Below are 13,095 nucleotides of genomic sequence, written 5' to 3' on the forward strand. Positions count from 1 at the left end.
GGTCTCTTGACCACAAGGTATGTGAATGAAAATGGGTTCTATGGGTACCCACGAGTCTCCCCTTTACAGACATGCCCACTTTATGATAATCACATGCAGTTTGGGGCAAGTCATAGTCAAGTCAGCACACTGACAGCTGTTGTTGCCTGTTGGGCATATTTTTAATGCATAAATGCAGTACCTGTGAGGGTTTCTGGACAATATTTCCAATTATTTTCCAATAATAAATATATATTTACATACATTTGCATAAAGCAGCATATTTGCCCAGTCCCACGTTGATAAGAGTATCAAATACTAGGGATGTGCATTCCAAGCAAAAATACTATTTGAAAATCACTGGGTATTATTCGAATATTATTCGAATAATACCTATCTGCTTCATGCAACAGATAAAACCAAATCAACGGCCTCTCATGCATCAGATCACTCTCAAAGCCTGGACCTCAACCACACTGACCTTCGTCTGGTCCTCCAGACGGGCCTTTCAGGCCAAAGAGGGTGCAGTAATTTGTCTATTATAATTTCACACAGAGAATGAGAAGGAAAAGAAGAGTGATTCACTGAAGGAGAATTTACCACTGTGGACAAGATCATTAGTTTGACATTTTAGAACTGGGGCATTTTTGCTTTTTGGTAAACTCACCTCTAAATTCCCCCTGGCTTTCTTCAACACTCCGTGGGTTAGATACACTAGATTGGGGAAAGAAAAATAATTCACATCAAATGAAGCCACATATCCCAGTTTATTTACACACTGGTAAACACAGGAGCTAAAACTGGTGATTATTTTCATTATCGACTAATCTGGAGATTATTTTTGTGATTCATCATTTAGTCTATGAAGTGACAAAGAAACAGTCCAAAACACAAAGATAATTCAATTTACAATTATAGAAAACAAAGACAAGTAGCAGAAGCTAGAAGCAGACAATATTTGAAATTTAGGCTTGATAAATAAGGGCTGGGACGATACACCTCTCCCAATTCGATCACAATACTTGAGTTCCGATTAGATATGTATTGCGATTTTTAAGGATTGTTGTTAACTTTTTAACACTAGACCATGGGAAAAAGTTGAATCATACACTTCTAGGGACTTTTACTTCGGAAAACATCCAAATTGATACAGTAAAAATGTTTGATTATTTATCACGTCACGTTACTCAGAATACAACAATAAAAGCGGTAACTTGCTTCTACCTCTGCATAAACTCAAATGAAGCAAATATATTGATTTTAAAATTAAAAAAGCAAGTTCAAAATCGTAAAAAAAATAGGTAGGTGAATTGATTTGTTCCCACCCCTAGTATACAGTACAGTAACTGTCTAAGTAAAAACAAGATAATCTTACGCTGATCAATGATGACTCGTTCCATTCCCTCCTTGAGGTGGTTGGTTGTTCGGAGGCGTTTAACGGCTCCACTCAGCATCCTCTCCTGCTGTGACAGCCTGCTCTTCAGTCTGGCTATCTCATTTTTCAGCAGCTCATCCTGATACGAAGGATAAAGAGATTAAGATTTGGTTGCATAGATACTTAATCGGATAGGGTAGATACAGTATATGTGTTTGTGTACGTCTACCTGCTGGTTGTTGCCGCCGTCCCCTGCTGTGTTACCGGCTGGCAAAGAGACTCTCCACACCAGTTTGAGCAGTCGACCAGCCTCCTCCAACACGTGCTGCATGGTGTCCACGCTGCTGGACAAACTCTTCAGGTGCTGCTGTTCATTGACCTATGAAGATGGACAAATAATGGAAATAATTACCAGTATTAAAACCTTTTCATTTGTTTTATACACCACAAACTGCAACTGTAAACATCTTAAATGTGATAGTTTGTCTGTACCTTGTTGTCAGAGCTCTGCTGTTTGAGTGTGTGCAGACTCTCCTGCAGTTGTGTGTCCATGCTGCGCGACAGCTTACGGCCGTCTGTGATCTGCTTGCGGAGGGCGTTGTAGTCCTCAATCAGACCCAAAATATGGCGGCCGTTGCGATTGGCCCACATCCGGTGGCCTGGCACCAGGCGGGAGGGAGCGCCGGAGACGCTTTCACCAGAGCTGCTGCTGAATGACCCACCGTCCACCTCCGAGTGAGCACGACGTTTCTCATCTGAAAAGATGTTTTGAAATACCGTCATTCATTCTCTGATATGCACAACACTGAATAACAATAAGGGATTTTATTTACTGATATAAATTAACATGGTGCAAATTCTGAGGAGGTTTTCTTACCGTGGAGGACACTGGTGTGTTCGTTGTGACTCTGAAATGAGTGACGGGCAGGGTCGCAGCCTTCACGACCTGGAGACCTGCCTCCTTCTTCTAAAACAAATGTAAAACCAACACTGACGTGACCTGACAGATACCTGTGTGTGTTTACATGCATCTGTATAGCTGTCGCAGGTGATTAGCATGTGAGACTGTGCCTTGTGTTTACCTGGAGAGGACAGCAGGTAGTTGATGTTGATGGTGTCGGAGCGGTTGGTTCCTCTGAGCAGCTGCTCCTCCAGTCTCTGTCGCAGTGCCGTGTTGGTCTGGATGCTCCTCTCCAGCTGCAGTCTCAGTTGTCTGATCTCCAGCAGCAGCTCGCTCAGGTCCAATGAGCCAGAGGACGGAACAGAGACGGGCTCCCGGGTCACCTCGCTGGATTCTGCTAAGAGGAGGCATGAAGGAGAGGGAAGCGCAATAGTTTCTCATTAGTGTTACAGGAAACCAACAGGAAACAGAAGCAACCTGAAGCAGAATGTCATGTAGCATCCACAGATATGTCTATCTATCTCTATCTTCTATTTATTTATTATCATTGCCTCTCAATCAAAATTTAAAAAAAATAAACTTAGTCATGTGGTGATGTCACCAAGTAACACATTTGCATAATACCTGCCTAGCGGCTAGTTTGGCAGCGGCTCAAACTGAGCGTTTCAGACAGAGGGTGAAAAAAAGTGCTGCAGCACAGCTGCTATGAGAAAAGCAAAGTGTTTTACATTACATTAATATAAAAAAAAAAATGAAATTACCGTCGTGTTTGTGAGCTTCAGTTTTGATCTTTTCGTAAACTTGCAGCTCAACCCGAAGTGACTGTAGAAGATGCTGGGAGTCAGACAGCTGCTGCCTATGAAGCTTCACCTCACACTGCAACCTGGAAACATACACACACACAAAAATACACACCAAATTCAATTAAGATTCATATTTATCTACTAAGAGGGAACAGAGAGGATCATCTTCTACATCCACATCTATAAACTCTAGTATAGTTTGCCATAAAAATGTCATAAAACGTTTTAAATATCATAGTATGATGTGTGATTAATGCTGTGTTTTATATTTCTATGATGTCCTTGTTTTATGATTATTTTATGTCTTTGAGTTTCCAGAAAAGCGCTATATGAATAAAATTTATTATTATTATTAGTAGTATAGTATACCATGAAAAATATCATAGTATAGTATGCCATAAAAAAGATCATAGTATAATATGCCATGAAAACTATCACAGTATAGTATGCCATAAAAATGTCATACATCTTTTTAAATATCATATTATAGTATGTGATAAAAATACCATAGTATAATATGCAATAGATAAAATAGTATAGTAAGTCATAAAAAATAAAAACGTAGTAGTTACCATAAAAATTATCATATAGTATGCCATAAAAATGTCCTAAGAAATAAAATATCATAGAATAGTATGCGATAGAAATATAGTATATTATGTCATAAAAAATTAAAAATATAGTATAGTATACCATAAAATATATCATTGTATAGTATGCCATAAAAATATCATAGTAAATATGCCATAAAAAATATCATAGTATAATATGCCATAAAAATGTCATAAGAAATAAAATATCATAGTATAGTATGCGATAGAAATATAGTATATTATGTCATAAAAAATTAAAACTATAGTATACCATAAAATATATCATTGTATAGTATACCATAAAAATATCATAGTAAATATGCCATAAAAAATATCATGGTATAATATGCCATAAAAATGTCATAAGAAATAAAATATCATAGTATAGTATGCGATAGAAATATAGTATATTATGTCATAAAAAATTAAAACTATAGTATAGTATACCATAAAATATATCATTGTATAGTATACCATAAAAATATCATAGTAAATATGCCATAAAAAATATCATGGTATAATATGCCATAAAAATGTCATAAGAAATAAAATATCATAGTATAGTATGCGATAGAAATATAGTATATTATGTCATAAAAAATTAAAACTATAGTATAGTATACCATAAAATATATCATTGTATAGTATACCATAAAAATATCATAGTAAATATGCCATAAAAAATATCATGGTATAATATGCCATAAAAATGTCATAAGAAATAAAATATCATAGTATAGTATGTGATAAAAAATACAGTATATTATTTCATAAAAAATTAAAAATATAGTATACTATACCATAAAATATATCATTGTATGGTATGCCATAAAAAATATCATAGTATAGTATGCGATAAAATAGTATAGTATAGTATGTCATAAAAAATAAAAACAGTAGTTACCATAAAAATGATCATATAGAATGCCATCAAAATGTCTTAAGAAATAAAATATCATAGTATAGTATGCGATAAAAAATATAGTATATTAGGTCATAAAAAATATAGTATAGTATACCATAAAATATATCATTGTATGGTATGCCATAAAAATGTCATAACATTTTTTAAATATCATACTATAGTATGTGATAAAAATATCATAGTGTAATATGCCATAAAAAATATCATAGTGTAATATGCCATAAAAAATATCACAGTATAGTATAGTCACGGTCAAACCAGCTTTGCCTCAATAATGGTCTATCAATATTCACACAGCTCTCTAGGGGGAACTACAAAGCTAGTCAGTCGTGACGTATGAAGAAGGAGTGGGCTATTCGTTAGCATACCTGCTGCAGCGTGTACCTCTAGCTGTTCCAAGTTGCGAGACATAGACGATACACGACGAACTATTAACAAACTTGACGGCACAAACATGTAAGGGGACTTTGTTCAGTAGTCAATCTTCTCAGGATTGGCATTCAACTCTCACGACCGACCACACCACGCCAAAGTCCTCTGTGTGTAGCGTTACACTCGTTTTCCCGCGAGTTGTTCAAATCACTTCCTGCTCACCAACTAGGCCCGCCCATAAACCTCAACAGCCAATCGTAATAGCCCATCCTTATGACGTAACTTATGACAGACAGTTAGACCGTGACAGTATAGTATGTGATCAAAAATATCATAGTATAATATGCTATTAAAAATATCAATAGTATAGTGTTCCATAAAAAAGATCATAGTATAATATGCCATGAAAAATATCGTAGAATAGTATGCAATAAAAATATCACATTATAGTATTCCAAAAAAGTGTCATACAAATGTTTAAATATCAGTTAAGTATCAAATAAAAATATCATAGTATAGTTTGTCATAAGAATGTAATATATATATTTTACTATTTTAATATTACACTATAGTATGTGATAAAAATATAGTAAAGTATGCCATAAAAAATATCAGTTAGACCGTGACAGTATAGTATGTGATCAAAATATCATTGTATAATATGCCATTAAAAATATTGTAGTATAGTATGCCATAAAAAGATCACAGTATAGTATGCCATAAAATGTCATACAAATGTTTAAATATCAGTTTAGTATAAAATAAAAATATCATAGTATAGTTTGCCATAAAAATGTCATGATTTATAAAAAAATATTATACTATAGTATGTGATAAAAATATAGTAAAGTATGCCATAAAAAATATCATAGTATAGTATGCCATAAAAAAGATCATAGTATAATAGGCCATGAAGAGTATTGTAGTATAGTATGCCATAAAAAGATCACAGTATAGTATGCCATAAAAATGTTGTACAAATATCATAGTTTAGTATGAAATAAAAAATATTATAGAATAGTTTGCCATAAAAATGTCATAATTTTTTTTAAATATCATACTATAGAATGCGATAAAAATATCGTAGTATAGTATGCCATGAAAAAGATCATAGTATATAATGTGCCATAAAAAATATCACAGTATAATATGCAATAAAAATATCATAGTAGTGAATATAGTACCACAAAACCTCCCACAGTAAAGAGACGAAGTAAGGAAAGGGAGAGGAGAAGTGATCTGACAGTAAACTAGACTCCAGGTTTCAGGTGTCAGCCTCGCTCATCTGTGTCAGTAGGACCCGGGGCAAGAGGTCACATACCATAATAATGCATGCGTGTTCAAAGATGAGCCTACAAATGATAGACTATCATGTTTCTGAGTCGTACTGCTAGTATAGAATAATGGTAATAGTAATGACTCTTTAGAATGGTAATTAGCAACCTTGTGTAGTTTCAGGTTGCATGAAGGAGAGTAGTAATGATAGTGTGCGTGTACTGCGAGTGGTAGTGAATGTTACCTGTGTGTGTGTGTGTGTGTGTGTGTGTGTGTGTGCGTGTGTACCTGTGCAGCTCCTCTTTGCTATAGTGCACTGACTCCTGCAGCTGGGAGTTTTCCTGGCTGCTGTGCTCCAGCCTCTCCTGCAGTCGGCTGTTTTCTTGCCTCATAGCTTCACACTCCCTCCTGCTCTGCTCCAGTTTGGCCGTCCGCCTGGCCAGAGTCTCCCGTAGCTTCTCGTTCTCCTTCTGCTTGTCTGGAGGAAGTAAAAATATTTTTAAGTTACTGTTGAGCACTGTAACTGTGCATGTGTTTAACCTTTTCAATTGTGCATCATCTGAAAGCTGGGAACCTGAAGATTAATTTGAGATGCAGCTCGGCACTGTGTGTGAAGTTGTTCTAGTCATAAATAAGAAAGAAAAAAATAATTTATTTATTAATTAATTAAAATAAAGTGTATAGGACTTAGAATATTTTGATAGAATTATATGATGGTTATCCCCATGCTCTAATATGTCTCATAAATTGTTGCAGCAATTTTTGGGTTGACCCCATTTGTTACACAGATGTAGGGCTAAATTTAACCATTTCTTACCACTCGAGAATTGATAAAAAATGATCAATAATCCCTCCAAAATACCACATTAAGACACCAAGACCTTGAGGAACACCATAAAAAAAAGCCATGCCGTTATTTGGGATCAAAAACCTTTGACATTTGGAGATTTCTGCAAGAATTGCATTTTTCGGTGATTGAATGGCGAGCACTTCCGTTGTGTAAACTGCTCAGAAACCCCCTTATTGTCAATCTACCTAGGAAAGCTATCCATCCTCTGAATGCTCTAGGTCTGTAGTTTGTGGCTGTAAAGTTTCATGAGGCTGTGATTATCCTAGAGGTCACCACAGGTCATTTTATTAAAACAACAACAACTACAATGAAATGGCTACTATGGGGACTAACATCATCATACATGAATACAGTTGGGCTCATTGGATCCACAGGAGTCTCAGCTTTACAGTGATACCCAATTTATGTAATTCAAGACTGTTTAGGGACCCCATTATGCAGAAATATTCAAACACACCATTTTAGAATAGGAGACAATAACAAATTTGTACTGCATTCAAAAAGCTACATGGTTGTTTTTTGCCCCAAACTTCATGTGATTATCATAAAGTAGGCATGTCTCTAAAGGGGAGACTCGTGGGTACCTGGTTGGTACCAATGGATTCCTTAGGCTTTCTAGTTTCATTTGATACCAGTGTCTTCACTCTAGCTGGCAGGACAAACTGGCAAATGGGTATTGGGAAAAGTATTTTCTCTCTACGTCTATTGGTAAGGAGTGTATGCGTTCCGGATTATAGGTTAAAGTGAGCTTGAATGAAAGTGTGTTTTTTACCTCTAGAGCCCAGGCTGAGCTGTTCCTTCAGGACTTGGTTTTGTCCCCAGAGGAATCGCACCTCATTGGCCAGCTGACCCTGCTCCTCGCTGCCATGGATGAAGATGTTGGTGGCTGCTGAACACGGGCAAATACACACTTGTCACTCAACAACAAATAAATACTTTCACTAAAGGAGAGTATTTTTCTTTGCCGATGATTTCATGTATGTACCTGGGTCTTTCTCCACCTCCGCTAGTCTCTTCTCCAGCTGTTCCCTGAGACGGTCGTTGGTGCGGATGCTCTCCTCCAGGCGGTGCCGCAAAGCACGGATCTCCTGCAGATGTTCTGCCAGCAAGTCTGACAGACACACACACGTGCACAAAGCTAAATTAAAGTGGCACTTTAAGGAGATTTTGTATTGCACTTACATAAACTGCATTTACAAGAGACAGATGAAAAAGGAATCGTCAAAATATCCTGACTTTTAGTTCTCAGCATGGGTCAAAACTCCAAAAAACACTAGACCCTACATTTACCATAAAGCAACTTGATAACCTCTATTAATAAACCGTCCCAGCATGGTAAATCACCATGTCTTTCAAACACCACACCCCAAGTTTGTAAGACAGACTTCCTGGTAGAAATTCGTATTAACCCTAATGATGTCATAGTGATGTCATCAGGATTATTTTTCTCCAAACTTTGAGAAGCTCCTCCAGAGCCACAAAAGACATAATTCAAACATTTTCACGTGCTGAAAACCCATTATGAGTAAACTGAACTTTTATTGTAAAATTGGTGGAGTGTCTCAAATCCCCAACATGTCTTCACTATTGTCATGTAAAGTGTCTTATAAAATGAACTCGCTAACATGATGATCAACCTACCTACTCCCCATGTTTACCTGAATTCATCGTGCGAGGCTGTTCGGCAGCATTCTTCTGTGAGCCGATGTCTCCGTCTCCTTTATGAGACTGAGTCTGAGGCCCTGATCCGTCCTGGTCCTGGTTGTGGCTGTGGTCCTGGTCCTGATGGTGGGAGCTGGTTTGGGCCATAATTGAGCGATGCAGGTCCAGTTCACTGCGCAGGGTGACGTTGAGCTCCTCGGTGCCCCTCAGCTGATCCTGCAGTCGCCCGTTCTCCCTCTGCAGGCCCTGCAGTCTGCTGGCAGCGTCCCTGTGAGGAGACACACCGTCCTCGTGAGCTCCTCCTACAGGAGGAACAGCCGCTCCTGTCCAATCAGAGGGGTGTCGCTGGCCTAAACATGTACAGGGAGAGAACAATGGGTAAATACAATAATAATAGATATAAAATAGATATCCTTTATTTTTTTGTGGTCTAAAGGGCTTTTTTTTTTTACATCATCATTTTGTGTGAAAAACCTTTCTGTTACCACTCATCACTCATTATTAAATCCATAATTTAATACTTGGCCATATTCCACCTTCTATAGTTGGAGTTGGTAAACCAAAATGTCATCCACTTCTATATCCTCCACGCTACCACGAGTAGCAACAGAACAAGATGAACCACTGAAACGCAAGTAAAGTGTTTGGCAACGCTACAGTGTTGTAGCAGTAAGAGAGATGTGAGTTTAGGTCTACAGGCCCCTCTGCAGGACCTCTCACATAACCACATGCTTCACTTGTCTCTGTAATAGCCTTCACTGTCTCTTTTCCCGAGGGAAACACAATTTGAAGATTGAACCGGATAGGTGCCACTGAATAATGCAACTTTAAGTGGAGGTGGATTGAAACTGGACACCTGCTCTGTCCTTGGCCGGCGTGCTTTGTCCTGCGGGACGCCTCACTGCAACAGAATGGATCTGAGTGGAAAATAAGTGCCATTACAGGCTGGGACTAGACTGGCGGGACTCAGGTAATCTCAATGATATACCAAAATATATTTTTTTTAATGTGGTCTAAAATAACCAAAAAAACAGTCTAGTACCTGGCTTTTATTAAGACTATGTTTAAAGGATAACTTTGGTATTTTTCAACCTGGACCCTATTTATTTTCTCACGTTTTTGTGACTAAGTGACTAATGAGGAAAACAATTTTTTAAATTGGTTCAGTGTTGAGGGAGAACGCTGCAGATGGCAGCCGCTAAACAGGCTTTAATATAATCATTTGGGCAACCTTGCACCTTTATTTTTTTGCCAATGACAGGCACAGATTGTTAATATAAGTATCTGAAAACATTATGGAAAGGACCCTACAGAGAAATGAAACCCTTTTCTTCTTCATTTGTCATTGTGTCATATGAAGAGACAACGCTGGAAACGTGAGCGAGTGGAGAGAGGAGTGCCACGGGACACCCGTGTTGTCAGAGTTTGTTGTGTTGGAGTACAGAAAGCGTAGCTTAGTGTTCTCTAAAAGATTTTCAAAGTCATGGCTAAACATTTAGATAATTACGACAATGTGGATGCGTCGTGAGATTTCAGAGCGAGGCTTCTCCACGCGAGACACACAATAACAGACAGACCGGATCAAGTGAAAGGTAAGAAAAACGTCTTATTTCTCTGTAGGGTCCTTTCTATAATGTTCTCAGACACTGATAATAACAATCTGAACCTGTCAGGGGCAAAAACAAGAACTTTTAGCTAACATAAACTGACTGTGCCAGGTTGGCCCAAATTACTTTACAGCTCATTTAGCGGCTGGCGGCGGCAGCGTTCTCCCTCAATATTGGACCAATTTCAAAAAGTGTTGTCCTCACTGATCACTTAGGCACAAAAAAATGGGAAAATAGGGTCTAGGTTGAAAAGTACCAAAGTATTAAGTAGTAAATCTGCAGCTTATATGAACATATCTTTGTGCTTAGGGCGGCACGGTGGTGCAGTGGTTAGCACTGTCGCTTCACAGCAAGAGGTTCAAACGCAGCTTGGGGCCCTTCTGTGTGGAGTTTGCATGTTCTCCCCGTGTTAGTGTGGGTTTTCTCTGGGTTCTCCGGTTTCCTCCCACAGTCCAAAGACATGCAGGTTAGGTTCATTGTTTGTAAATTGTTAACTCTAAATGTCCCGTAGGTGTGAATGTGAGTGTGAATGGTTGTCTGTCTCTATGTGGCAGCCCTGTGATAGTCTGGCGACCTGTTCAGGGTGTACCTCACTTTCGCCCAATGTCAGCTGGGATCGGCTCCAGTCCCCCCCACGACCCTGAATAGGATAAGCGGTTACAGATAATGGATGGATGGATCTTTGTGCTTACCGTGGGCTCGATTGCCACTCTGTGTGGTCGAGCTGCTGTGGCAGGAGGAGGCGGTCCTGTCTGAGTGGTACAGATCAGAGTGAGAGCTCTGGTGGCTGCTGGGACTTTGGACTCTGCACTGGCTCTGCAGGCTCTGGATCAGACAGTTCTTCTCCTGCAGCTCTTTCGCCAATCTGGAAGGGGAAGGAGGAGGAAGAGGAGGAGGAGGAGGAGGAGGAGGAGGAGGAGGGGAATTAGTCATGTTTGTCACTTGGTTTCCCAGACGACGTAACAGCTGCATTTTATCCATCACATCATCTTGCTGGGCGTTGGAGAGCAAAACAATTTAAAACAGGGAAGATTTGGACACTGCAAAAGGGACAGCACCCAAAAAAGAGGCACAACTTAAGACAGAAGATGTCAAAAAGATGTCACTTGCAACTTTCAGCAGAAACACACAGCTGGAAAATACAAAAGAGGAGTTCACAACAAACGTCATGCTATCTGTCTGGATCAAACCCGCTCACAGGTCCAGCTGCTCCGTGGTGCATTCAGCCAGCGTGAGGTTTTGCTGGACGAGGAGGCTGACGTGCTGCTGCAGCAGCTCTCTCTCGCCCTCTAGCTCCAGACGCAGATTATCTATCTCCTGCTGGATTCTAGCCGGGCTGTCAGGAGGATCTCTCATGCTCTCCTCATAGGACAGCAGTGACTGTGATCCCTGCTGAAGCTCCCCAACACTGCCCACATCAGTAATAATATAGATTAACATCTGTCACTATGAGCAACTTTCATTTCTAATCTAAAGATTTAAGAGTGCCGTTGGAAAATTAAAATGTTCATGTCATCATGTAACATCAGGGAAAGTCAATAGCCGTGTTTCCATTCAACTGTCAAGCAAATAGTAAATGCAAAAAGAAATGCAAATTAGGCGTGTTTCCATCAACTGGTTTGGAGGGAATAAACTCGGCTACAGCGTACTTTAGTTTAGAGGCTACACATGGCTGTAATCCTCCAGTAAACAGAGTAGAAGTAGAGGTTGCGAACTGGAAACAAAACAAGTCGGCTTGGCCACGCATCTAACCATCTACGAGAGAAAAATGGAGAGGGATTTTCAGGGATTTGTTTCATTTGGGCAAGTTTTAATTTCATGTCAGCGAGTATTGGCCATGTGTCGTGTTGTCCGGAGACGAAGACAAGCATTCACCCGTTATGGGAATTTCCGAGAAGACCACGACCTCGGAAACAGCTGATACAAAAGTGTGTTCAAAGGGTTAAACTGTACATATATACTCATATTAGTATTTTATGCAAAGCTTAATTGGCTTTCTGGATGTTCATGACATAGATAGGTGAACATGACATGACATGTGGTGTTAGTGTGTGTGTGTGTGTGTGTGTGTGTGTGTTCCCCTCTAATTTCTCAGAGACACCGGCGACCCAGTTAGGGGGCAGTGTAACCTTAATGTTTTGGCTGTCATAGAAAAAATTAGGTCAACAACAGGACGCTATTCAAAACCAACAACACACGCACAGCCCGGGGTCATAAGGCAATTGGCTGGGTGAAGGTGGGGGGAGGTCTTTAAAAGGGTCATGAGACAAAACACCAAGACAGCACAGCTAACGACCCTCAAATAAATAGTAACATGTACGATATGACCTAAAAAAACACAGAACCAGTCAAGAGAAAGACACAAAACTTTTAAAATAAGTCTTGTCAAATTTAAAACGTGCTTACTCAGAACACACAACTGATGACAAACTAACTCATAAGCGTAGTTCCCAAAATGTCAAACTATTCCTTTAAGCATGTCATTAAAGCATCAGGACAAGTATCCCTGTTATCTAACATTAAGATGGATTGGATGTTTCTAAATATTACAGATTACTTGTTTTCCACCACGAATAAATATGCTCCAAATTGAGTACAAGCAAATTAATCAAAACATTAAAGGGATAGTTTGGGTGTTTTGAAGTGGGGTTGTATGAGGTACTTATCCATAGTCAGTGTATTACCTACAGTAGATGAAGGTCAGCGTGCCACCAGTTTGTAGAAGCAGACAGATGTTACCGCACGTAACCAAG

General features: G+C 39.0%; 1 protein-coding gene across 9 annotated transcripts in view; it reads right to left on the reverse strand.

Annotated features, from left to right (window-relative positions):
• cdk5rap2 (CDK5 regulatory subunit associated protein 2) overlaps window positions 1-13,095 on the reverse strand; it is a 43,266-nt gene that overhangs the window by 1,151 nt on the left and 29,020 nt on the right. For 5 of the 9 annotated variants that reach the window (XM_037753853.1, XM_037753855.1, XM_037753850.1 and 2 more), the window contains 13 exons: window positions 11,035-11,207; window positions 8,732-9,085; window positions 8,059-8,184; window positions 7,846-7,962; window positions 6,512-6,701; window positions 3,017-3,138; window positions 2,437-2,652; window positions 2,232-2,321; window positions 1,847-2,109; window positions 1,584-1,733; window positions 1,355-1,493; window positions 647-693; window positions 461-515 (listed from right to left, as the gene is read on the reverse strand). In XM_037753853.1, the coding sequence (XP_037609781.1) occupies window positions 461-515; window positions 647-693; window positions 1,355-1,493; window positions 1,584-1,733; window positions 1,847-2,109; window positions 2,232-2,321; window positions 2,437-2,652; window positions 3,017-3,138; window positions 6,512-6,701; window positions 7,846-7,962; window positions 8,059-8,184; window positions 8,732-9,085; window positions 11,035-11,207 (2,042 nt within the window). The remainder of the gene's footprint in view (window positions 1-460; window positions 516-646; window positions 694-1,354; window positions 1,494-1,583; window positions 1,734-1,846; window positions 2,110-2,231; window positions 2,322-2,436; window positions 2,653-3,016; window positions 3,139-6,511; window positions 6,702-7,845; window positions 7,963-8,058; window positions 8,185-8,731; window positions 9,086-11,034; window positions 11,208-13,095) is intronic. The other 4 variants (XM_037753851.1, XM_037753852.1, XM_037753849.1 and 1 more) reach the window with 4 other exon arrangements.

The sequence above is a fragment of the Sebastes umbrosus genome, chromosome 19 (genome assembly GCF_015220745.1).
Source record: "Sebastes umbrosus isolate fSebUmb1 chromosome 19, fSebUmb1.pri, whole genome shotgun sequence".
In the NCBI taxonomy this organism is placed as follows: Eukaryota; Metazoa; Chordata; class Actinopteri; order Perciformes; family Sebastidae; genus Sebastes; species Sebastes umbrosus.